Source organism: Embiotoca jacksoni, unplaced genomic scaffold (genome assembly GCF_022577435.1).
Source record: "Embiotoca jacksoni isolate LCO1_2020_lvr unplaced genomic scaffold, fEmbJac1.0.p SCAF_26, whole genome shotgun sequence".
Taxonomy (NCBI): Eukaryota; Metazoa; Chordata; class Actinopteri; family Embiotocidae; genus Embiotoca; species Embiotoca jacksoni.
This window is the reverse complement of record NW_027185377.1, coordinates 1,939,261-1,965,526: the sequence shown is the minus strand read 5'-3', so window position 1 is coordinate 1,965,526 and position 26,266 is coordinate 1,939,261. Positions and strand designations below refer to the sequence as shown.

The following is a 26,266-nucleotide window of genomic DNA, read 5'->3' as shown; positions in this document are numbered from 1 at the left end:
GTGTTGCTAAAAGAGAAAGTGCCCTGCGTTTGCAGGTCTTTGTTTACACCCTGCATGAAACCAGATGGACTGGAGGCTGTTGTGAGCACACAGGTTGCATTTCAGGACGGCCAGGCGGCGGCGCTCCTCCTCCGCAGCGCCCCGCTCCGGCCTGCCGCTGCAACTGCGTCCAGAAGCTGCGCGTGTGTTTGCTTGTGTGAGTGTGAGTGTGTGTGTGTGTGTGAGTGTGCGTGCGTGCGTGCCCGGTGAGCGACTTGTCCGCTGAAGAGACGACACCGCTGTCTGCACTCAGGTAAGAAAAGACCGAGATATTTCCTCTTTCTTTCCACCGATCCGGTCCTCCGGTGCAATCACAACCGGAGACGGTCCGAGCGACGTGCGGGAACAACACCGCGTCGTAATTCTCCATCGGCATTCGGGCTTGTCACTTAATATTTTTTGCATGAGGTGGGAGAGGTTGGGCCTCTGAGCGGCTTCACGTATAGAAATATCGTGCACGCGAGCAGAACAAATAATAATAGACGCTTTCCTTGCATCGTTTGTGGGCATTTCGTCTCACGCAGCAGTTTATTTCTCGTGGTTTTTCTTTTTTGTCTTTTTAAAATCGCGCGTTTTCATTGTGCAGCGACTCCTCCATCTTCATCGATGCTCATCCTCAACAAACAGAAAGCAGGTTTCGTTTGCAGCCATCATCGCTGCGAGCCTGGAGGAGCCGTCACCTCCCCACTAAAAACGGCATATATTCCCGTGTCCCCCCTCCTCCATCAGCCCTCCGGAGCAGGTCCTTGTTTTCGTCTCAGCCCTCTTTGGATGTTGTCCTCGCGCGCTGTAATCCGCCACAATATTTATAATCTCATTATTCAAGGACCCGGGAGGACAACGATGCTTATTTCTCTCACATTAACCCTGACGTTTCTTTTTATTGCGTATCTTTCTGATTTTATTGCAGTGTGTTGAGTGTGATTTATTTTTTTTACAAGGACCCAGTCTGCCCCCCCCCCCCGCCCCCCTTCCCATTATTCTGGATCTTTCGTTTCTTTCTTGCATCTGAGGACCTTAAATGGTTTCTAGCATTGCTGTACGTGGACTCCTTTCTTCTGTCATGCTTCATTTCTGCATCTGAATCAATGCAAAAAAAAAAAGAAAAAACAGCCCTCCCCTCACCCACCTCCTTTCCTCCCCCCGCAGAGTATTTCATTGATTCCTGTGCTTGTCTCCCCTGTTTCACCATCCTTACATTATTTAGAGAGCCACAGATACTAAAGGGGGAAAAAATAGGAATGATGCAGTGCCTGCCTGCGTGTGTGTGTGTGTGTGTGTGTGTGTGTGTGTGTGTGTGTGTGTGTGTGTGTGTGTGTGTGTGTGTGTGTGTGTGTGTGTGCAAATGCCAAGCCCATTTTTCATTTCGGAGCACGTCTGCGTCTCCGCTGTCATCGCGCAGCTCCCAGCGCGATGAACCAGGCTGCTTATGTGACACATATGGGCCAGCTCGGTAATCTGGTCCCGGGGTCAGCGGACACGGTCTGATCCACCGACGGTGCCTGAAAGCCTCCACGCCAAAACAAACAATAGGGCTTAGCGCGATGTTTTTTTTTTTTTTTTTTTCTTCACCTGTGGGGTTTGATGAACTGCGTGGATCTCTCCTCCGTGTCCTCGCATTCGGACACACCTCTTTCACCATCCCTCATGGCTTTCACTGGTGGTGGTGATGATGATGATGATGATGATGATGATGATGATGATGAGGGTGGGGGGAGGAAGCGGGCATGTTGTGTAGTCTGTAAACCGCAGCAGGGAGCTTTTCCAAAGCAGCCAGATGATCCGCTGAAAGCAATGAGAGACATCACGGTGACATGTTGTTCACGTACAAGACAACAAGTTTCTGCAGCGAGTTGTTACCGGGGAGACGAGATGGTATGCACCCCCCCCCCCCCCCCCAAAAAAAATAAATAAATAAATAAAAGAACTGATGGGCATCTATTAGACATGAATGACCCACAAAGGCAGTGGAGAAAACTATATAAAATGTCTGTACGTGTGTTTGGGTGTCTGAGCAGGACTAGAACAATGAAGCTGGAAACTGAAATAATCTGATTTAATAGCATGAAAGATGTTTTATTTAATGTTTTCTGTCTTGTTAACGGTCAAGAAAACAGTTTGAAGTTATTCCCTTTAATATTCGTGTGATTGTTCAGCGTCTAAAATGTCTGAAAAATTGTGAAATATTCTCTGATGATCGGCAACAGTCACAAATCCAAAAGTGTGCTCAGTTTGCGCTCATAGAAAACCTGGGGGAAGCCGGTAAATATTCACATTTGAGAAGCTGCAACCAGAAAAACAATTGATCCGTCATCAAAATTAACTGTCTCTCAAAGGGCTCATTGATTTACTGATTTATTGTCGAGGGAAACAATAAAGGAGTCGATCTGACCGTGGTTAATAATAACAATAAAAATAATAACGGTTAATAAACTGCAGGGACCAGAATCGAAATCAGGGGGTGGAACTTTTCTCACTACCAAAAAGTTCAGGGGCGGGGCTTCTACTGCTGGACATCTCTGATTGGTCGAGGACTCGCAGCATTTAATTTACTGGAAACACGGCTAAAGACACGATTTCCATATTGCACTTCTATTAAGATGCAGAACATCCTGACTTCTTAAAGTCTTTAGTAGGAATCTTAACTCACATTCCCAAACATTTGGGCCTATATTTCCCATGATGCAGCTTGATAGCACCTTTTAGCTAGTAAACATGCGTCGTTTTCAAATGACATTGTACAATGAAGTTTGTAACGCAAATCAGTATTAACAACCAAATAATAATAATAATAATAATAATAATAATAATAATAAAATCAGTCTCCCGCGACTGATTTTAGACTATGTAGGTCTTTGAATACTTGTAATGGAGTATTTTTATATTAGTTGTAGTTTTACAAAAGAAAATAATCCAAATACTATGACCATGTTTACAGTTTAATGTCTTTGAATAGACACTGAATATCTCTTTAGATAAAGGTTTGTGTCGTACAAACCACCGGGACCAACAGAGGACGTTCGGCCCGTAACGAATGGATTAGTGTTATCAATAAACCGAACCGCCACATATTCACAGCATCTCATGAAAGCAGCTGATCGTAAATCTAATATCTAGAGAGCAGGCGTGTGTGATGTGACATCCTCAGAGATGCGGGCTGATGGTTGACGTCCACACCCTTGAAATGAAATAATCACTCCTGTCAATTTGTCCGCTAACAGCATCGAGTCATTGACTTCCCCAGCGTGGCCTCGAGCGTCGGGCATTATGAAATGAATCCACGTTAAAGTGCTCCATTTAGCAAAGACTTGACAGACTATTTGGTTCATGCAGGCTGCGGTCCAAGAGAGTGACCGCACCCAGCCGGCCGGCCGGCCTGGCGTTGGACCGACCCGGCCCGACCCGCGGAGATTAGGCTGGCAGAACCGGCACTTAAATCACTCATCTGGAGGAGCTTTTATATAAATTACTCAGATTTACTGGGTTTGACCGGAGAGCTCAAACACTCAGCCGAGCTACTGATTTAGCAAATAATCATGAAAGTCTCTTTTTTTTAAGCCAGAATGGCAAAAGTTGATTTATAGCGTCTTCTTTTTTTTTAAATGACGGTAAACTAAATATCTTCTTTGGGAAATTGTGATGCACATTTTTGTCACTACTTTCTGACATTTTATTTTACAAAATCACTTTTTAAAAAAAACATTTGAGCCAGACCTAATCTGATCCCCTTCGTGGTCTTACTTTTGATTTATAACCTTATAAAGTCAAAAAGTAATTCCCAGACTTATCCTGTAGCAGAAATAATACTTTCCATTTTGCATGTATGCATTCATTAAAAGGTGCACGAGGAGAAAAAGATAAACCCGACAAGAGTTGTAAAAATCTTCCAGTAGAAGCTGCTTATACGTCTTTTTTTTTTTTTTTTGTCTTGTTAAAGAGGAGGAGGAGAAATGCCTCGGCAGCTTTCGAATTCTTGGTACGCAGTTAATTGGCACCATGCTGATGGAGGACTTTGGCTCATTGCACCACTAGAAACCCGTGTGTGTGTGTGTGTGTGTGTGTGTGTGTGTGTGTGTGTGTGTGTGTGTGTGTGTGTGTGTGTGTGTGTGTGTGTGTACACAGTAAACATGCAGCAGCTGGAGTGTTTGATTACTTAATGCTCTGCACCATGAAAACACAACAATAATTTCTCGTTTTGAATTCCAGGATTGTCGCTTTAAAAAAAGAAAAAAACAATGTCAGTGCGTCTTAAACTCTTCTAAAAAAAAAAAAAAATTAAAAACTGGAGCTGAAAGTCCAGCGTTGATTTGACAGTTATTTAGCTTTAGGAAGGTGGAGCGGCGTTGAACTGCGAGGCGGATGTGTTGAGAGGTAGCAGGGCGTGGTTGACATCCTGGAGGTAAAATACACTAAAACCAGGAGGCTGTGTACGGGCCGCCCCTCCCTCCTCCCCGCCCCCCGCAAGATGTTTCCCCTCCAGCGCTCAGTCGGAGGGGCAGAAAATGGAAACGAAGCTCCACCTTCAGCCTCCTCCCGCTGCAGGGCCGGGCCCACATTAGAAAAAAGAAAAAGGTAGATTCAGCGAGTGTCTGCTGGAGGCTGGGCGAGAACACGGAGAGAGCGATGCGGGAAAGTAGGTCAGGGATGCAGAGGCAGCCGAGCATGAGAGCAGCATCCTCGTCTCTCGGCTGAGCTACGAGCGGCGCCGGTGAGCGTGCGGGCCCGAAACACGGCAGCAGAACAACTCCTCGGTTTGGTTGAAGACGTGACAATGAGCCGGAGCTTTTGTTTTTGTTCTTTGGAGTGAAAATGGGACGTCTTCGATTTTTTTTTTTAGCTTTCTGCTGTGTATTCTGTTGTAAAAATAATCTATCGACTCATTCAGGGGTTCAACTAGCCATTATTTTTTTTTACTATCTACATATTTGTGGACTATTTCTTTGATTAATCTGTAAAAGAATAAAAAAAATTGTTAAAAAAAAGACCATATCTGTTAAACATGGTCTGGATTTGTCCAAATAACCCAAAGAGATTCAGTTTCTTATCATGTGAGACACCAAAAAGTGGCAAATCTTCAAATTTGAGAAGCTTTAACTTGGTTAAATAAAAATGACCAATTGTTATTGAGTCATGAACTGTTACTTGTTTACACAGAAAGCTGCTATATAACAAAAGATTAATAACCTTTTCTTTAAGAACATAATTCGCAGATTGCTAAACTGACATATACATTTTAGGAAGGAAAGTTTAGTCCCGTTAACGTCAGTCTATTGAGGAAGAACATCCTCACATTTAAGAAGCAGGAACCACACAATGATCTGGACTGTTGGTTCCTACATTTCCCATGATGCACCTTGGCATCTTAGCAGTTTTGTGTTTGACCGTCCCCCTTATTGTACATGCCCACATCTTGGTGACTCCAAACCTCCAGTTTATAAAAGAGGCTACATGAATTAATCTGTAGACTCAAACCTGAACCGAGATAACATCAGTGAAATCATTTCTCTGATCTTTCAGTGTAAAAATCAAATGTTCTGCTTCACAGAAACCAACATTTCTGAATTTTGCCACGCTGAGTTTGAGCGGACGATCAGTCTCGGGCTGCACGTCTCGTTGCGTCTTGGGAGCTGCGTCAACATCCCTGTTGACCAAGGTCTGTGCCAAGATTACATTTTCACACAACCCCGAGAGGAACAAGCTGCATCAGCAAACCTCTGGGCCTTTTCCCCTTCGCAAGGCTGCGACAAAGACGGCTGTCAGTTTCCCCTTTTCTGCGGCAGGTGAAATTTGTGTGCGTGTTTTGTTCCAATTCAAATCATCCACAGGGTCCCGCCTCCAAACACACAGAGGGAGGGACTGCTGTGAAGTTTACAGAGAGAAAGACTCCGTTTTGGAGATTTCACCAAGTGAATTTTTGGTAGAAAGTCCCCCCATCCCAAAAAAAACCCTCCTTAATTTGACTTCAGACTTTAAAACAACCATGTTTCTCCCGTAATATAGTCATGATCAGACTAGTGCACATTCCTTGCGTGCGTATGATTATCAGCTTAAGGATCCAGTTCTTATCAGCCCCCCCGAGTTTGTTTGCTCTCCAACTGTCTGAGCTCCCGGATGCAGAGTGAACGGCCTCTCGGAGGGATTGTCTGCGTTGGCAAGTGTGCAGATCTGTTCTCCTTGTTTGGATTCTGTCATGTGTGACGCCACAATGAGAGTTTTGTCCGGGAGCCGTGTGTGAGGACCGACAGTACACTATTCATTAGACTTTCTATGAGACGCACACTCTCCCATTTTCAATATATGGGGACTTCCTCTTTTTTTCTTTTTTTTAAATGGTGATTTGCTCTTTTTAAAAGCACAAAACTGCTTTTATTCTATATTTTTCTTACAGTCAACAAATGGCAGAAGAGTAAAAAATATGGTTGATTAAAAGTACAAGTTTTGCATTTCAAATATAAGTAAAAGTATTGAAAGGTTGTTTTATTTATTTATTGGGGACTATTTTTAGCTGCGGACCTGCCGTTTGTGCCGTTCAAACATCCCAGGTCAGCAGGTAGGAAGGTGCAACCCAGAGGGAAGGTCACACAGCTGAGCCGAGAGCCCCTTTAGAATGGGGTTTTATAGGGTGGAGTAACCACGGCAACGGTTTAGGCATTGCTGCTCGTAAAGAGACGGTTGCATCAGGTGCCGTTCACATCGCTTGTTGAAGAAAAGCCTCGAGAGGAGCGGCGGTGGAAGAACTCGGGTCCCTTTTCTGCTGAGAGATGAGGGGGAAAACATTCGCTGCGAACCACCTGAACTGATTTGTCTCCCTGCGTCTTCTGTTCCCCCAAAATTGGACCCAAAATCTGATGTTTCTCTGCTCCAGTTTCAGGTCGACGGTGAAATCACAACAACGTGTGGAACAGCTGCTGATGTTGATCTACAGATGTAAACAGGGAATACTTATGAAAGTTACTGCTTCCCCTGTTTATGTGCAACAGGAACAGGTTGCAGTAGTTCAGGGTGCTTCGGAGAGAAATCTGAAGGGTCATGAGGTGATTTAGTTTTTTTACTTGAGAAACGAAGAAAAACTAAGACAAATCTATTTTCAGTTTTTGCTATTATTTACTTTTTCCTTTTTTAAATGATCTCATGAGAATCTGAAAGGGGAAATGTGTCTTTTGGACCTCTGAGTATTTCCAGCTCCAAGTAGGCACTGCTTTTTTATTTTTGTTTGTTTGTATAAATCAGGGGTCAAAAGCTGAAATTGTATGATTATATAAGCTGATAATAGAATTTGTAAAATGTAAAAATCGTAACCTGTAGCGTAACGAGTAACTATATCGGCCAAATAAACATGAGGGGGAAAAAGTACCACGAGGACGGTTAAACTACTGAGTAAATAAAACTTTCATTTAGTAAATTCACGAGTAAAGACGCTTTTTGTCGCTTTCCACCACCGAGGACCACAAATATTGAGGCAGCAGTTTTTTTTTGCATTTTTCTGATTCATTATCATTACAACTTGGTGCCGTAATGATACGACCTGCGTGTTTTTTGGCCGTGCCGGCTTTAGGCAGCGCTGCACCCCTCGGAGAGATTAAAGCGTCATGTTGACGTGACAAAGTGGGCATGAGGCTGAAAATAAAAGGTCGGGATCTGCCAAATCTGCATCGACCCACAGGACACGGAACGAGCAGTTTGGATGCCGAGACTGATTATACCATAAGCTGTCTTCACCGTGTGTGTGTGTGTGTGTGTGTGTGTGTGTGTGTGAGAGGACAGTGAAAAAAATAAAAACATGATTCAAACTGAAAAGTGCTGACGTAACTTTGGTTTGGCTTTAATCTGATGTGTAATCCTCTTCTTTTTTTTTTCCCCCTCTTTCTTTTTTTAATGTGATTTGACGCAGTTCACATCTCGCTGGTTTGAGGCAGCGCGTCAGGACCTTTTACTTCCCCCGGTCCTGTTGTGCAGTAGCTGCGTCCTAATGACTTGAAAAGTGGCGGTCCACGAGACGCTTGTTGAAACATTTGCTCCGGTGGAGTCACAGTTAGTGGGCGGTTGTTTAGGAAGTGCAGCCGGTCACGGAGAGGACGGCGGCTGCACGTGGCCAGAGAGGCGACTATTTCTGTCTGCGAGGCCGTAACATGAAACGCAGACCCCACGTCAGGATGCATAAATAACCGGGTTTTCACCGACTCAGTGTCTGTTTACATTTGGCGGTGACGGATTCGGTTCTCGCACGGCGGAAGACGAAGTGTCCGCGAAGTCCCGTGCACGGGAAATCCGTAATGTGACACGATCCCCGGAGGACGTTTTTCGACGTTCCCCTGACCGGTCGTAACTTTTGCTCTTTTTGCAGCCTGACCCGTGACTGGCAATGGACTACATGAACAACGCCCCCAACAGCTACAGTTCTGGAGACACCATGAGCGCCTCCTTAGCCAACATGACCATCAACGACCAGCACCACCAGGAGAACGGCGTCGCCAAAATGAAAGGTCAGACATGGGAAACACAAACAGAGCGGCGCAGCCAGCCGGAGAGATGTGTTCTCAGTGAATGTGGGGCATAAATGAACCGGCCGGACAAAGACGAGAGGTCACGTGAAGGGTCACTTAAAACCTAAACAAAAGAAAAAAAGCAATGTAAAGTCTCGGTGATGAGACGCTTTCCCACCACGAGCTTCAGCGCTCCTCACCGAGACCTCTGACCTCGACTGAAAGGATCAAAATCAGTCGGACGATGGAGACGTCGCTCCAAAAAAAAAAAATCCTATTTTCATTCACGTTGTATTGAGACCTGGTTACGACGGTCTCGTCAGATTGATGACTCAGCATCCATTTCTGTGTCTGTATATAAAACCATTACTCAATGATGGCTCGTGTACTGTATGACACAGTTGGTCTTTTTTTGGCTGACACGCGTACAGTTTTCCGAGCCCACTTCATAACATAATATATAAATATGATGCAGTTTATAAGCATTTAATAAATGTTTATAAACCATTATAATGTAGGTTTTCTCCTGTGACGTATTGATAATATAGAAATAGATCATTATCACAGTTGCACAGGTTAAAGGTCGACGAGAATATAGATGTCCAGTTTCCCCGAGAGTCCCTGTAGTCTGTGCAGAGTTTCAACTGCTCTTTGTTTCAGTCTCTCTTTACATAATGGATACAAGACGTGCTCGACTGGCGCTGCATGAGTGCCGAACCGCAGCTGCACTGAGCTGCTCTGTATTTCCAGGCATCTGGGTCAGACCCTGAGAACGAGCCCTGTCTCCATCTTCTGCCTCTGTTCGCTCCCGATTCAGCCCATCAACAATCAGGCCATTAATGCTGCGCAGAGAGATGAAACTTTAAAAAAAAAAAGAAGAGACATTTGAGGACTGAAATGTGAAAACAAAGCAGATAAAGGGGTCAAACGAAGCTCCGTGTTTGTTGTGACTGTAAAAGTAAATCGCTGCAGCGCCGACAGATTGTTCAGCTCGTAGCTGATTATCAGTTTCAGGCCGATCAGCAGTGTGTTTTCTCCCTTTCTTTTTTTTATCCTAATCAACCGTACGGCCAATTAGTACGTAGCCTAGCTTTCCCCAGTTTACAGCCCTCGTTAGTGCAGTCGTTCTCCCCGTTCCTACTTCCCATCATCCCGTGTGCAAACAGGAAGTGGCGTGCGGTCTCGGGTCCGTCTGCAGAGGTAAACGCTGAAACCCAGAGTGAGTACCCGACTGACTCGTTAGGTAGCGGACGTAGTGTCTGGACCGGGTAGCGTCTGTAGTGGGAAGGTTAGCCGTGTGGTTGTAGCGAGTTTGAAGGAAATGTCGATGGTTTAGTTTCTTCTTGGCTGGAGAGTCCAAGTTTCAGGTTTGTTCCCAAAATGTCCAAAAGGAAAATGATTTTTGGAGACTTAATCTTGTGAATATGGTCGACTGTCACATCATTACAAGATCTGGATCTCCTCGTTAGGAGATTCTCATAATTTAATGTCGACTTCCTATCTTATAAATATCAGATGAAGATTCAATAATTTAGTAAGAGAAGGATCCAGAGATTCTCATAGTTTACCATCTAATTACAAAATCAAGATTTTCATAATTTACTACCTCAGTTTTTTTCTTAATTAATCTCAGTTTACACTCATAATTACGAGAAATATCTTTTGATTATGAAATCCAGAGATTATCGTGATCTCATAATCTCAATTTACTCTCATAACCAAGAAAGATTTCCTGATTATGTGACCAAGACATTTTTGTATCTTAAAATCACAATTACAATTTACTATTTCATAATTACAAGATTTGGATCAAGCATCAAAATCACTCCTAAAATACGGTCACATTATTTAAAATCGAGGCATTTGCTCACACGGTGTGATATTTGATTGAGTCCTCATCGTGTTGTGTTTTAGGGTTTTATCATTTCCTCTTATGAATGAATGTCCATCTTATTTCTTGAAAATAAAAACTAAAAAACCTGCAAGCACCTTTCATGAAACTGGACTTGAATAACAGTAGAAATGTTTTTAACCTTTCTGAATTCTACTTCACAGCTTCCTTTTAGAAATGTTATGTAAAGAAAAAAGAAAAGAAAAAAGAACAGAAATGCAGCTTTGCTTCGTCTCCTCGGTGTGTCTGTTGTGATTCCCTCCAGTCTGACCTCCGGTTCACCTTCGATTCACAGAGAGCGAAGCGGCGCTCGGTGAAAACGGGGTGAAATCTGTGTCTGAACTCGGTGACCCGGCGAGCAGCCGTGTGGATGCCGCGGTGCAGCCCGGTACGCCCGCCTGCACTCCTCCCCTCATGAAGACTGAAACGCTGCTTAACCCTCACTTAGCATGTTTTAGTTTGTGTGCAAATTATCACTTCATTTCTCCTTTTTTTTTTTTTTTTTTTTTGGTTAAAGTAATAACTTTCTTTTGTTTCAGATATAATTGGAGAAACATTCATCTTTACTTTGTGGTTTTTCTTTCTGCTTCCTAACTCGAACCCGTCTTCATTTTAAGTTTGAGTTTTCCTGCTTTGAAGCTGCTCGGCGTGCCTGATATTTACAGCCAGCTGGCGCTAGTGAGGACACATGCAGCTGTGTTGTTTTCCAAGAGCAAGGTGCAATGGGAGCCTCTTACCCAGAGAACAAGTGGCATCGCAGACCAGCGGCTGACATGGAAAATGTACAGGCGCTTTGTGCCTGTAAGAATTAGCCACAGTAGCTCCACTCTGGGGCAGACGGGCTTTGATCATAAATATGGAGAGCGACAGCTAGTCCGAAGCGAAGAGGGAAGGAGGGTCAGCAGGTTGAAAAGCCTCCTTGATCTGTTAAACGGCTCCCTGAGTGCAAAAACATAAGAAAACACCACAGCTGACCTGTCGCTGCCGACGCCGGCAGCTTCAGCAGAGTAAACCCGGAGAAAGCATCAGATTAGAGTTTAACGACTGACATCCGTTCATCTCCGCAGCCGAGGCGTCTGCAGAGGAAGGAGGCGTCGAAGCCGCGTGTGAAGACGAGGTGCAGCTCGGTACGCCTCCGGTGGAGGAGCTCCCGCCTCCTTCTCGGCTGCTTGTGCATCCATTTTGTTTTGCTCAGCATCTTTAGAAAGTTTGACCGCAGGAGAAATACACTTATTGGCTTTTTGCTGAGTTAGATGAGGAATGATACCGCTGTCATGTCTGTATGGTAAATCTGAAACCAACCAGCACCTCCACAGCTCACTAATTAACATTAGTTCATTAATGACCTTTTTCAGATCGAAGAGGGCTGCGACGAGCACCAGTTACCCTCAATCAATTAATCATGAATCATTGTCTCAGTGGAGTTTAACAGAAGGTTGATATCAGCTGGTCGGGAACAGAAGAGTTTAAAATGCTCTTATTGTCATGCTGTTTTTATGTGAGCAGCGAACACATTCAGTCCCTGGTTAAATACAGCACTGATGTTATTTAACACTATTATTAACTGATTTCAGTTTTTGTACATATAAATCAAATAAAACATGAGCGCGCCGCGCTAATTGTTGCCCGTGTTTCCAGTGTTAATGCTAAACTGGCCGGTTATAGTTTATATATTTATATTTAATGATATGAAAGTGGTATCAGTCTGCTCGGATGAGAAAAAAAGCTGATGAGTGCATTCTTCAAAGTGTCAGACTAAGTTTTTATGACTGAAGCTGCCTGCTGCTCTTGTTTTTGCTCTGATTGTGAAATGAAGCTTATTCTGTTTCTTTCAGCCTCGTGATTGGAAGAGTTTTTTTGGGGGGTGATCTAATCTTTGGCTTTGCTCTTTTTCTTTTTTTTTTTTTTATCATGCAACATGATCATTGGCAAACTTGAGAGGCAAAGATGTCCTCCTTTCTTTTCTTTTTTAACAAAAAGATGGTTTCGTCCTGGCTCCTCCAGATTAAAAGGAACGTCCAGGCAGATTTAAGACTCCTGTGATCTGTTGAACAGACGCCACAATAATGTTAGAAACAGCTGAAGAACCACGTGGAGCACCAACTTTATGTGGTACAGCTGCACCATGCAGGATTAAAATACAAACCTCTGTGTGCCTTTGCTCCCTTACGCTTTTAAATGATGTTTTAATTGAACGATGCCTAACTTTTATTTGCTGTGGGCTTTGTGCATTAATGGAGGACATGCTGTGTGCGTGTGTGTGTGAGAGCTTCTATCGATTCCTTTGCAGTGGCTGAGTGCAATAATCGCTTAAGAATGACAGAAACTCATTACTGACTCTGCTCTCATGTCTTTTCCTGTCCGTCTCTTCATGTCCAATCAGCAGCAGGAGGAGCAGCTCCAACAGGTAGGCTACTGGATGTTTTATTGATGGCACTCAGAGTGTATTTATTTACTGCAGGAGATAGATATGAATACACCCATGAGTCCAGGTGGACAGAAAAGTGACCCGGAAGGGAAGAAGCTGTTCTCTGTAGTCCGTTTTATTTATGACATTAAACTTGCATTTAAATGACGCTTTAATAAACTTTAAAAATTTCATTAAATGTACAGATTTGTAATTCTATTTCCTTAATGTGTCCCTAAATAAGTTTTAAATGGCATCACAAACTAATTTTACACCCTCATTAAGGGAAACGTTCTCACTGTTTACATTTAAAAGTGTTTTTAATAGAATTGTCAAGTTTAAAGTGCAATTTTATCATTAATTAATGCCAGAATATGTAAATCAAACGATGAATTGTCAAATATATTGATTTAAAGACTTTTTTTTTATTCAAATTAATAAATTATTGATTTAAGCAAATATATTAATAATAATAATAATACACAAATAGTTGTATATAATGTGTTAATTTATTATTGGATGGATAATTATACATTGTATAAATCTATAAGTATTTTGTTTACACACTCAGACCTGTATACATACACTTTTTTTTTTGGAGAAGGGATGTATTATTTTACACTTTTAGGATCTGATCAGGAAGACCTCCTATCACAATGATTATTGACTATATGACTATTATTTAATGACCTATTTTACTATGAAAATGCATCATTCAGTGGTCTGTTCGTTATGTTCACTGGAATGCATCATCTCTCGTCACCACATTGTGATGCATTACTGTCCATCTCCATCTCATTTGGTTTTGAACCAACCTGTGTTTTGTTTCCACCATTAATCACTTCTCAGTTCGTGGTCTTGCATCATCACCTGGTGGAGCTCTCTCATTTTCTGGTGTTTTTTTTCTGGTTTGTGAAAAACTTATATTATCCCTCGTGGACCTCACTTCTTCACTTTTTTAATTATTTTTTTGGTTTCAATGGGGAGATGAAAAAACAAGTGCTGTGAATTGTCATCATTAATCTGCTTTCCAAATAAATTAGTGAAGGCTTCTACTGGAGTCCACAGCGAGTTTGCATTCGCGCAGCCGGCTGTGCACGTGGCCGTCGAGAAGAGCGTTGACTTCATAGGAGCTTCCGGCTCTCCGGACCCAGGAAACAAGGCGGTGGCAGAGTGTGGGAAGAGGTTAAGTGACTCTTTATGGGCCTCTGAAGACCTCGGGTGTACGTCGGAGATCCGACGGGACATGCAGGCCAGCAGGGGGAGCCCCGAGGACGCTCTGAGGGCGATCAGCCTCGATGCCTCCGAGTGCCTGACTGAAATCAGCGATCTGTCCGGGACGCAGTTAGTCCGCAGCACGGCTCTGGAGGACCTGACGTCCATCGGAGACAGAGGCTTTAGGGTTAATCAGGGAGAGGAGCTCGCATCCGAACAACCAAAAGACACGCTGACTGATGATGGAGCGGCTTCAAAGTCCTGCAGCGAAACTACCCCTTTAGAAACAGAGCAGGCCGCTCGCACACAAAGTCTCTCAGAAGACCTCCATCCCACAAACAGCATTCAGAACATTTCTGAGAAGGATCGCCTTTTAACCAAATTGCCATCCGACACGGCAGCTGAAAACAGCAGTGACTCATCGGTACATCGGCCCAGCTGTTCAAAGCCTGACATTTCTAATGACTCAGAGATGAGGAGCTGTGTGGCTCAGACCGCCGGCACCGCCGAGCTCCAGAAAACACCCTCCCAAAGCACCGTGGCCAGAAAGTCTTTGGTGCCGGTCGCTGTGTTCAAAGGTCTGTTTGCTGTCATGTTCACCAGTTCAGAAACCAGTCCTCTTCAGTTAACTCCTTTCCACTTGTTTGATTTACAACGCAGCTTCTACTCTGTTATGCGGCACTCTCCCTCCGACTTTGTTTCTCTGGACGGTAGCTTTGACCCGAGGAGAAGCTTGTTGTCCTCCCTCCCCCCCCCCCACTTTAACTTTTGGTTTCATCTCTCCATCTCTGCTCACTCTGCCGGTCATGCAGCCCACGAAAGCCACTGTTTTGGTTTCCACGTTGCATGCTGCGTACCCAACGTCACGTCAGTTTGTTTGTTTTTGTCCATGAGAATGTGTTTAGGCACACTGGGAAGCAGAAGTCTTAACTTATTGCACTTGGGTGGATAGAAATAAAAGATTTAGATTTTAAATGTCTAAAAGAAAAAGGGTGAAAATCTAAAGTCTGCTTCTTTCTTCTTTCTGTAGCTCAAGCAAAGATGGATAATGGAGACAAGGTATGTGACCAAGAGCTTTATTTAAGTTATGTGTCATTTTTTTTTTTTTTTTATCATAATGCTGTTAAAGGATCGTAATGGTTTAATAAAACTTGGGTATTCATTTTGTAGTCGTTTTTTTTAATATAAAACAATAAACACAATCATTCAGCTTCGGATTGGACAGAATTATTTGGAGAAGAAAATGAAGCCAAATGGTGAAATATTACCCAAAAACATCCACCTGACTCCAGTTGTACACGCACAGTTTTCTTGTGAATATTTGGCCCCTTCATATTATCTGGATAAGCTTGTTTACAGCCTGTCTGATCATTCAAAAGGCCTAAATCCACCTGTGTTTATGTCACCGACTGGGACCTCTAGTGGTCGTGTGGATTTTAAGTACATCATTAAAACAGTAAATGGAAAAAACTACAAAAACAAGACCCCAGTTGTAAAAAACAAAAACAGAGCGATCCTTTGAACATTATTTTCATTCAGTAAAATCATTTCATTTGTTTAAATCACTCTTCTGTTTTACGGCCATTGTCATTAGAACTTTTTGTTTTTCATTCATTTTTTTCCTTCCTCATGAAAAAGACTCAAACTGCCACCGCGCCATCCTCTTCCCCTAAAAGACCGTCCCTAGTCACCAAGGCGGTCAAAACACACACGCCGTCCCGAAACGGCCACAGCTCGATCCCCGTTAAAGCCGCTGGCGGCGGCGGCGGCAGCAGCCCGGGGCCCAGGCAGCCCGGAGTAAGTACCGGTCTGAACCCAGCTCAGAGGTTGGACCTGAGCTCAGTGAAAAGGACCGACTGACTGACGCTCGGCGCAGATTATCGTTCAGTCGGTTTTGAACGCATCCCTCCATGTTTGCTACCTGACATCAACCACGAGCCTCCTCCATTCCTCACTTAACACAGTTTGACGCTCATTTGCAAGATTTGTGTGATTACTGCGCTTAAATGCCAACAAAACGAAAGCAGCTTTCCAAAGTAAAAAGCCAAACATCTCTGCTGAACACTGAACTCCTGTCGGGCCGTGTTGTTGCTTTTCAGACTGTCGGAGGTGCAAAGCCTCAAACTCCAGGAGCCAAAACCTCCGTCAGAACCGGAGCTCAACCAGGTACGAACCCAACACTTCACGTTGAATTTTATTGATTTGAGAAGGCGTGAGATTTAATTACTTCTTACTTATGATGTGTCATATTTTTTGTGATACAGCTAGTCCCAAGAAACCCCCCACTCCAAAAATTGAAAAAGGTAAAAAAACAGCAGCGCTCACTACTAGTCGCGCATGGCCACGATACCACAGTCTGATCCGGTTCCTCCTGGATCAAACTTGGTCAGCTTTTAGCCGGCAGAGCTCCTAGTTAGTTTGGTATTATTGCGATTGCGTCGTTATTATTTTCCTCGCTGAACGTCCAGGACTCGACACGTTTAAAACCCTCCTGACCCGTTTCCTGTCCGATTGTTTTAAGATGCCCAGAGCGGACAGAGCAGCCCTGGAACCCCCAAATCCCCCTCCAGCCAGGCGCTCGCTGCGAAGGCCGCGGCCGAGGCCAACAAAGTGAAGAAGATCGCGGTGGTGCGCTCCACGCCCAAATCCCCGGGCTCGCTGAAGGGCCGCCCGCCGGCTCCTCTGGCCGCCGCGGCGCCGATGCCGGACCTGAAACACGTCAGGTCCAAGATCGGCTCCACGGAGAATATGAAACACCAGCCGGGAGGCGGAAAGGTAACCCGACACCGAGACTCTTAATATCATCTTCCACTTCTCTTAATCCTTTTCCCTTTTCACAAGGGCATCCGTTTGGATCTACTAAAAACAGCAACAACAACAAACAAAAAGTATTTGGCCCCGCCCACTGACATTCAAATCAACCAATCAGAATCTTTCAGCTGAGCCTCTGAGAACTAAAACTCCTATCTACATCCTGATGTGTGCAGTGCAGTACAGTGTCTAGTGTGTGTGTGTGTGTGTGTGTGTGTGTGTGTGTGTGTGGTACTAGGGGGTCTATTTTAGTATTAAAAGCACTGCAATTCTTTGGTCTAATTTTATTCAGGCTGCAGTCACGTGTCAGATATTTAACTGATGAAACTGAGAGGATCATGTGTTGTGATATTTATGGAACAAAATAAAAATAATTTAAGTAAAAATAAAAACCAGTTTAAACTAGAGAAAAAGTCTTGATCCTGATACAGTCAGAGACGATAAGCCGGAAAAACAAAACCGGTACAGATGTTCTGTGGGTTTTTTTCCTTCCTGTTTTGCGTATTCGACTGCTGAAGTAAAAGAGAGGCAATAAAACCAAATGACTTTTAAGACCAATGCACGGTTAAAAGTATTTAAAGTTGCATGGCTTTCACAGCTCGCGTGTCAAACCGTCGTCTGCACTCTGAATCTAAAAGCTGGCGTTTTCATCCTTCCAGGTTGAAATCCTTGATCAGAAGCTGGACTATAGTAAAGTCCAGTCTAAGTGTGGCTCCAAAGACAATGTGAAACATGCACCCGGTGGAGGCAATGTGAGTAACTGAGGGATGAACTCAACACCTTGAGTATCTCTGCAGTTATGATCATCGAAACCAACTTTTGGTAAAATAAATAAATAAAGTGCTCTCCTGTAAGTGATCTTTATATTAAAATACATGATCAGAAAGATGGAGTCGGCTGTACAGTCACAGCCTGCTCAATTATCACTAATAAGATCAACTAATAGCTCCAGGTCCACTCAGCCTGAAGAAAACTGTTTTAAAGCATTAAAGCTGGCATCTGGAACATTTTATTAGTTATTTGTTTTTTTTATCCTGTCTTGAAAGACGGCCTGTGAATTTTTTTGATCGCACCTCATAAAGTCATTAGAAAACAGCCCAGTAGCATCACAAACATACAGAGTTACAGATGGCAGCTTTATCCCAGTGAGTCCAGTCCACATGTGTAGTTCTCATCCCCTTTAACATCTGACTTCCTCATGTCCAACCTCCCCCTCCTGCAGCTCTGCTCATTTTAATTCCTCTATTTCTTCTCGCACTTTGCAGGTGCAAATCCTCGATAAGAAGGTGGAACTGGGTAACGTCCAGTCTCGCTGTGGCTCTAAGGACAACTTAAAGCACACGCCCGGTGGAGGAAAGGTGAGCGACGTGCTGGTGTTTTGACTTTCATTTTTTTAATAATTGCACGAGATATATAGACAGTACAGCTAAGTTATTAGTTAGTGCATCACTCTTCAGCTCTGTGACTCAAAGGATAACCGTCTCTTCCCCTTCACACTTTTCCAGGTTGAAATCCTTGATCAGAAGCTGGACTATAGTAAAGTCCAGTCTAAGTGTGGCTCCAAAGACAATGTGAAACATGCACCCGGTGGCGGCAATGTGAGTAACTTAAGGGATGAAACTCGACACCAAGTCTTGAGTATCTCTGCAGTTATGATCATCGAACCCTCTCGGCAAAAACAGAAAAGTGGTCTTTTGCTCATCCGGGTCGAAATACTTCAGGTTTTCAAAGTCAGAACCGTTTGGGAGACGATCGGGGCGTTAAGTTTTGGAACTGCACTTCTCAGGGTTCTCGGTGCTTTTTGGGTGACGTAAACAGGAAGTACAGTGTTGCCATGGATACGGTGAGCTAACTTTTTTTTTTTTTTTTTTTTAGCTTACATTTATTAACAATTTGTCAAAATTGGCACAATTAACAGCAGCCGAATTAACTATCAGCAGTTCCTGTTTGCGCTGCACCCATTAATGTCCAGACAACTATCACTGGATTACTGAGACAGAAGAAAACTTTAAAATCTGATGATTTTTCAGGCAAGTTTGGCGTTAAAAGTCTTTTTTGATTGATTTCTGAACTCGATTTATAGTCATTAATTCCCAATTGACTTCGACTTTACTCTGAGAAGTACAACTTCAACAAGGGCAGGAAAAAACAGTTTTTTAATCCATTTTTGAAGAATCAAATTTTATTTTGTAATTTTATTAATTGGTATTTTTAGTTTTATGATCCGTTATAGTGTGCTTTAAAGTGAAATGATGGAACACCATCTTATCCTTGCGTTTCTCCCTCACAGTTTGAGAACCTCTGACATAATTGATCTGATTTTAACGGCTCCACAGGGCCATAAGAAACATGTACCAATGTTGATATGAAGGCATCTCCTCCTCACGAGAGTCCCGAGTATCTCTGCGGTCATGATCCTCACACCAATGCTTGTTAAAAACAGATCTTCCCCTGTCCTCTTTAATCAGCCACGTCCCCTGGTCACATCTCACTCCCCTGAGCCTCCACCATCTAATTTCCTCTCCAGCAAACGGTCCTCATTCGCAGCTCCACTGCTGTTGATTCCTCCAGGATAACAGTGTTTTCAACTTTCCAGGTACAAATTCTTGATAAGAAGCTGGACTTAAGCAATGTGCAGTCCCGGTGTGGCTCCAAAGATAATATAAAACATGTACCCGGTGGTGGCAATGTGAGTAGAAAAGGGAGGGTGCCCGTGGCAAGCTGCAGGTATGCAGCTGCTGCCAAAAAACCCTTCGTCGTGCTTCTGCTGAATGCATCCTCACAAAGGGGCACGAAGTGTGTCGTCTGTGTCCAACCCGTTTCCTCCTGACCTCGATACTCCCGACACTCAGACCCGTTAACACCTCCTATTAACAGTTTTATCACTGAACTTATGAACAGTCATGAGCATTTCATACTGGAAACTAGAGTAGCACTAAACTACATTTTTTTCCTATCACTGGGTTTTCTCTGAAGTGTGCAGCCATGGTTTAGTGCTCGCAGTGACTCCACTGTGTTATGTCATGCTCATGGTCTAATCTAAGCCTGATAACTGTGCTTGAATCTGTGCTTGTCGGTTTTGATTGTGATCAAAAAGTCTGTTCTACCCAAACTGGCCCCCTAAAAGAAACCCAACGTGCATGAATCCTCTATGTGGATTTGTTGTTGTTGTTGTTGTTGTTGTTTTTAAGTCACATTTTTACAAACAGAAATCTTTTAATTCTCTCACGGTTAAGTGAACTAATTGTACCATTAAAAAAAAAAAAAAGAAAAGGAGAAGGAGTCTCTGCAGCGGTAACAAAGAGTCTCTGTCCGCGCCACCCAACTGTGCCTGCTGTCATCAACACCGAGGTGACCTCAGCTCAGAGACTGAGCACTTTGTGTTCGGAGACGAGCGACCCCGAGATGAGGTCATCTATTCTGGCATTGTGGAGCACGGCTGAGAAATATGGCTTTTTAATCTGCGATCAACATGAGCAGTGCATGTTACAGAGTGCAGGAGATGCATTATATCTTTAAATAACAGCTGCACCGCCCTCAGGTGGTGCTTCAACACTTTAACATCTTAACCCAGTCTGTCCTCGTGTGTGCCATTAGGATCCGCGTCTTCTTCCTGGTAGCGGTTTAAACAGACTAACAGGACAGTTTATAAGGTCGATTCCTCCGTGTGGCTGCATGCTAAGTTCACGTGGACCGGTCGCGTCACTCTGCATTTACAACCGACCGCATGTCTCTGCTCTCTGTTTTGTCCCCCGCAGATTCAAATTGTGCACAAAAAGATCGATCTGAGCAACGTTCAAGCCAAATGTGGATCGAAATCCAACATTCGTTACAAGCCAGGTAAAATAGTTATTTGTAATATCCTGTGATTAAAAAAAAAAAAAACTACAGACATCAATAAAACAAAAAGACGATAATCTCATTATTTCCTTTGGGAACAGAATATGGAGCAAGACACTTTACTTTAAGTTTTTAGAGCCTTAAATCACATCTTTGAGCTGTCATGATTGCACAATTGTATTTGATTGTCATACAAATAATTTCAGTGCCTGATTTAATTGTCTTTTACTGTGGTTGTGGATTCATAGAGGCTTTTTAAAATAAATTAGCACCTTTAACTACCTCGTTTTTGCTGCAAATCACCTTCTCCTAGTTATTAGATTTCCCCTTTTTCATCTGCAGTAAAACCAAAATGTTCCCAGGAATATTGACGCAGTTGATCAAAAAATCTGAAGTTAAACATCTCCAGATTAACATTCGATGGCGCTAATTGTCCATGATGTGCCATTAAACTACAGCAGGAGGAGGTGCAGCGAAATAACATAATGAGAGGAGTTAAACCTCGAAAAACAAAGTAGAAATCCGACATTTCTGTTTCATGCGGCTGTTTTTACGCAGGTGAACGGAAACGATTCGAAGGATTATGCAAAACGACGAATGATCAGTCAGGTGATGACGTAATAATTGTGACGGGCCTATTGCATCACAGTCTGGATCAGTTTAGTGTGACCTCCTCAGCACCTACAGTACTTTTACCAAAGTAATAAACATCTCACATAAATGTACTATTAACATTTTACATTAAAAACTGAAATTTAACATACAAACACTGTTAAAGATTTTAATGAGTACTTACCAACTCTTGTGGTTCATCATCTCTTGTTAGGAGGTCCACAGATGAGACGAGTCCCCAAACCTCATTTAATTGAAATAAATGCAGACAGAAAGTTAAAACAAATATATTTTTGAACCCTGAACAAACCCACAGATGGAGAACTGCTGGGTTTAACTTCACATCCTTACAAACCCTGAAGTTAATCTCGGGAGTTATTTGCCCTTAAAATGACGACGAAGTCTTCAAGTTCACATTTTAAAAAGTCTTAAAAATGCCACAAACACAATAAATAATGAACATGCAACAAACCTGTCAGTACTGAGCTGCTGTCTGTGTTCAGGTATCTTCAACATTTTACTTATTCAGTGTTTCCAACCGTCACAGCGAGCAGCCGGAAGTCAGCCGGTCAACCGAAACACCGGAGTCGGTAAAGTTCGGTGTTGAGTCCAGTTTACTTCCGTGACTTCAGCTAACTTAAGCTCAGCTCGCTCTCGGTACAAACACACGTTAGTTTCACACCAAAAATAACGATAATTCAGCGGTTTACACGTTTGACTGCGTCGCGGATGTCGCTTCGTCACTCGAATACCGCGCGCTACGCGCACGCACTTGGACATGCGCAAAGGCCCAGGCGTGAGCCTCGACGTAAGAAACGTGATGACGTCGGAGCCCGCGCCTCAAACAGGCAGAAACCGATAAAAGAAAACAAGTCTTTTGAGTTCAAGCTGGATTTTTCTCAACAACGTCGGCTCGTCGCAGTTTTATTTAAAGTGTAAAGTAACATTGTCCCAGATCACTTCACAATTACAGACAGCAAGCCAATAAAATAATAAAAAACCACATTAAACACGTCAATGTTTAAGAAATATAGCACCCTTGGACTGTAGCAGTAGAACTAAGAGATGGATGAGCTGGCCCTCAATATAAGATATAATAGGTTAGTTTTAAACCTAATATAACAGCTAATACTTACATTATGGATAAGATGCTGCATTTACAGTTCAGGTGTTTAACTAAAAATGTGTATAATAAGTATATATAAGTAGTCATGATAATGTCACACAGGTCATTTTTTCTGCAGAATGAAGCTTTTATTTTTGATACTTGATCTTTATTATAATATCGAAAAGAATAATGCCTCCATCCACATTTTAAAACAAACTGTACTGTGCTCTTTTTTCAGGCGGCGGAAATATTGAGATCAAAAACGAGAAGCTGGAGTTCAAAGTTCAGTCCAAAGTCGGCTCTCTTGACAACATTGGCCACGTCCCCGGAGGCGGACAGAAAAGGGTAAAAAAAACATCACGACCACACTGCCGGTTAACAACAGCAGATCAGAGCGCTGACGCCCTCCTTTGTACCATCACAGTCCACCTGCTGCACGGCTCAGCTGTTTTATTTTGAATAAAATGTTTTAATATATTCCTTAAGTGTGAAAAAGGTAAAATTTCAGAAACAGCAACGCTTTTAAACTCTCACCTTCGCAGTTTCCGTTTGACTCAGTCTCTCGTGTGTCCAGCTGTAAAACACCTAATAAATCCTATAGTAATAAATTCATACACTAATTTTTCCCTGGGTGTCGCCTGTCAGGCCCTCTCCTCTTCACGGAGGTTTGTTGGGGCCGTATGCAGCCGAAGGAAGGCTGCAGGCAAGACTGAGAGCTGAAAACAAGAACATTCAGGAAAAAACAAACAAACAGGAATCTGATTTTTCGTGAAATGAACTTAGATTCATCTCCACTGATATTAACCAGAAAAACCAGCTGAGCCTGCGACATCACTTCTCCCTCCTTCGTTCAAGCTTCTCCATCCAGCTGATTTTCACTTCATTTTAAATTATCAGTTTGCAGTCATCATTTTGTTTCATTTTTCACATGTTGTGTTGCATTTATTTATTTATTTTATTTCTGTTGAAGCCATCACGTGTATTTTTTTGTTTGCATGCCTTGTCATTATCTTCTGACTGGGGGCTCCTCTGTAGAGGGAGAAGGGAAAGGAAGGAGAGGGGAGCACCTCAGACAGCCCCTCCATCCCCTCCCCTGCTGTCACTCCCCCTCAGTCACCTCAGACTGTCCCTTCAGACCCCATCAAACCCATCCTGACGAACCCCCTCATAAAGATTGAGGACTCCTGTAAGTATCAACGAGCGCATGCAACAAACAACAGCTTTTATAGTCGGGTTTGTGTCGCTATAATATTCTGTTTTATCTGAGTATAAAAAGTGAAATGCATAAAAAAAATACTGACATTTTAACTCAGTATAATATTGAATCCCTAATTAACAACATTATTAACACAACAGACGCCAACAATAGCTGTGATATGCAGCCAAAGGTATGTAGACACTCGAACACAGTGAACCCATATAAGATTAAACATGTCAGTCTGTCAGTCTCAGGTCTAAAAAAATGCATTATTGTCTCTTTTTAGCTGCAAATTTAGATGTAATGCACATTTTCCTTTTTTAAATCATAATAATTTTGAAAATAAAGATTTAATTAATGTGAAAAAATGCATTAATTCATCCAGAAATTTAGGTTGTTCTTGGTGAAACTTTTACAAAATGCATTTTATATATATTATATATATATATTTGATCTGGCAGTGCCTGCAGAAAAAACCCCAAAACAAAGTGACAGCTAATTTAAGGATACCCGGTTTGTAATCTGGCTGCTTTGTCACACAGTTCCAGTATGTACAGCTGTTTCCCAGCAGAGGGCGCTCTTCAGCCTGAACCAGTGCTGCTTCTTCATGTTTTAATAGACTCTTTTTTAATCCCACATTGGAAGCAGTTTAATCGCTCACACATCAAATCATGACAGAAGATTAGTGAGAACATTAAGGCCTAAATTTATTGATATAAAATAAGATAATTGATAAATTATAACCTCTTTGAAATGACTCATTTTATGATCAGAATTTGATGCATTTGGTCGCAGGACATTTGGAAACTCTCAGAGGAACCGCACAATTTAATTATTGTGTGAACCTGTTTCATTTGACATAATGAACGTTTATATATATGTAAAAGTCCCGCAAGGTAAGGTTACTTAACTCAAGAACTTTTTTTTAAGATATCCTGAAGAACCATTAATAATTTTTTTGCTGCGTTTTATTGCCCAGCGAGCAGAACGTTGGACACGCCAACGTTAAAGGAGGTCAAATTAAAGAAAGTGAGAAAACATGACAAAGTGCATTACCACCAAGGGCCACTAGAGGCTGGCTGCAAAAAACAAAAAGGCTTGGCTCCATAGACTCTCAAAGTCAATCAATTTTTTTTCCATAACTTGTTTTTGGTTTTGTTCAGTCGCTCCATTTTATTATGTTTTTTGGCGGTAAATCTGAAAATAAACCCGTTATTAATTAGAAAATAAGCTTCAAAAAGACGTGTTTTTGGGGGATTGATTGACAGGCCTGTAGTGCAGTCAGGTTTCAGCTATCAGTAGGCGGGACGTCATGTTCCCGTGATTAATTAGATATTAGACCTTAAAGAGAAGCAGTATTTTTGTGGCCGTGGCTTCGTGTCGTTCGGGTTTCCAATCAGAGAGTCAGATCCACAGCTTGCTCCTCCCCCAGTTTGTCCAAATATGGTCACTTCTGGCTCCTAATGCAAGATTGCAAACTTCGAGGCTTCAAAACGTCCGTTCACAAAATAACGGGCGACGTCAAGGTTGGTTGACGCTCGCCTAAAACCCCGCCCGGGGGGTCTCGACCCTCAGGTTGGGAAACTGTAAGCGTGTCCACTTCCTTTTGGCAACATGGTTAGCATTTTAGTAAAATGAAACGTGCATCATCTCCCTTGACCTCCACCCTCTCCGATCTCCCCCGCCGCAGATTGAGAGCCACAAACTGAGCTTCCGCGAGTCCGCCAAGGCGCGCACCGACCACGGCGCCGAGATCGTGTCCTTGGAAGACTCCCCCCACCAGCTCAGCACCGTGTCCTCCTCCGGCAGCATCAACATGGCCGACTCTCCGCAGCTGTCCACGCTGGCCGACCAGGTGTCCGCCTCGCTGGCCAAGCAAGGCTTGTGAACGCAACCCCGACCGCTACGCTCCACCCTCCATCTTCGAAAACAAAAAGGAAAAAAAAAAAAAAAAAACCCACACACGACACACGTAGAGGAGTTGTGACGTCTTCCTCGTTCTTCTCACAGGACTTTTTTTAGCCTCCCGTCACCGTTTGTCCTCCACTAACCTTTGAGAAGCGTTCGTTACGATTAGAGTAAAAAAAACTAAAACAAAACCAAAACCACAGATTAACGAGTCGGCCGACAACGTGTTTCACTTCTCTCTGTGGTCTTTGATCTCGTACTTACTTTCATTTCAACCTTTTGTAAGCGTCCCTTGAAGAGTCGAAGCAGAGCAAAAAAATATGGTGATTTTACCTTCGTACACGTCCCGGTAAAAAAAGTACAAATGTGACGTCGTTGAAGACTTGGTTTCCCGTCACATTGACTGTAAACCCTCTTAGAAACATTAGATCTTCTCAGTGTCCCCGGTCAGGTTGGTGTTTTTCTTTTTGATAAAAAAATTGCAGACTGTTGAAGTCCAGTTAGTCGCTGAAGGAACGAGTTTAACGAAGGAGAGGAACCGTCAGAGAAGAAAGAAAACGGAGCAAGTTTCTCATCGAAGCGGAAGAAAATAAATCTGCTGGTTTTTGTTTTGTTGCTTTGTGTCGTCCCGACATGCGCTGCACCTCCAGCTCCTGTAGGGGGCGACGGCAGGAGATGAAGGCCGCGGAGAGGCCGGAGGAGGCGGCGGGAGGAGGCGGCGGGAGGTCTCCGGTTTTATATCGGCCGGCCGAAG

General features: G+C 43.1%; 1 protein-coding gene and 1 long non-coding RNA gene across 21 annotated transcripts; one reads left to right on the top strand and one right to left on the bottom strand.

Annotated features, from left to right (window-relative positions):
- The first annotated feature begins 150 nt into the window (after positions 1-150).
- Positions 151-25,703, top strand: mapta (microtubule-associated protein tau a). 20 transcript variants are annotated; one of them, XM_069160034.1, is made up of 18 exons: positions 151-292; positions 8,384-8,522; positions 10,709-10,801; positions 11,481-11,540; positions 12,797-12,820; positions 15,066-15,094; positions 15,674-15,832; positions 16,135-16,201; positions 16,300-16,338; positions 16,557-16,810; positions 17,506-17,598; positions 18,112-18,204; positions 18,352-18,444; positions 19,443-19,535; positions 20,605-20,686; positions 22,645-22,751; positions 23,442-23,592; positions 25,295-25,386. In XM_069160034.1, the coding sequence occupies exons 2-18, from the start codon at positions 8,402-8,404 to the stop codon at positions 25,297-25,299; spliced, it is 1,563 nt and encodes a 520-aa protein (XP_069016135.1). In that variant the 5' UTR covers positions 151-292; positions 8,384-8,401; the 3' UTR covers positions 25,300-25,386. The 20 variants fall into 20 exon arrangements, with proteins under 20 accessions (XP_069016135.1, XP_069016133.1, XP_069016132.1 ...); XM_069160032.1 differs by lacking the exon at positions 23,442-23,592 and having other exon boundaries at positions 156-292; positions 12,800-12,820; positions 25,295-25,703; XM_069160031.1 differs by lacking the exon at positions 23,442-23,592 and having other exon boundaries at positions 156-292; positions 25,295-25,703.
- Positions 1,189-22,042, bottom strand: LOC138204659 (uncharacterized). The gene is made up of 3 exons (XR_011178812.1): positions 21,771-22,042; positions 21,483-21,542; positions 1,189-1,824 (listed from the first exon to the last, which is right to left on the bottom strand). It is a non-coding gene; the product is annotated as an uncharacterized lncRNA (long non-coding RNA).
- Positions 25,704-26,266: the final 563 nt, after the last annotated feature.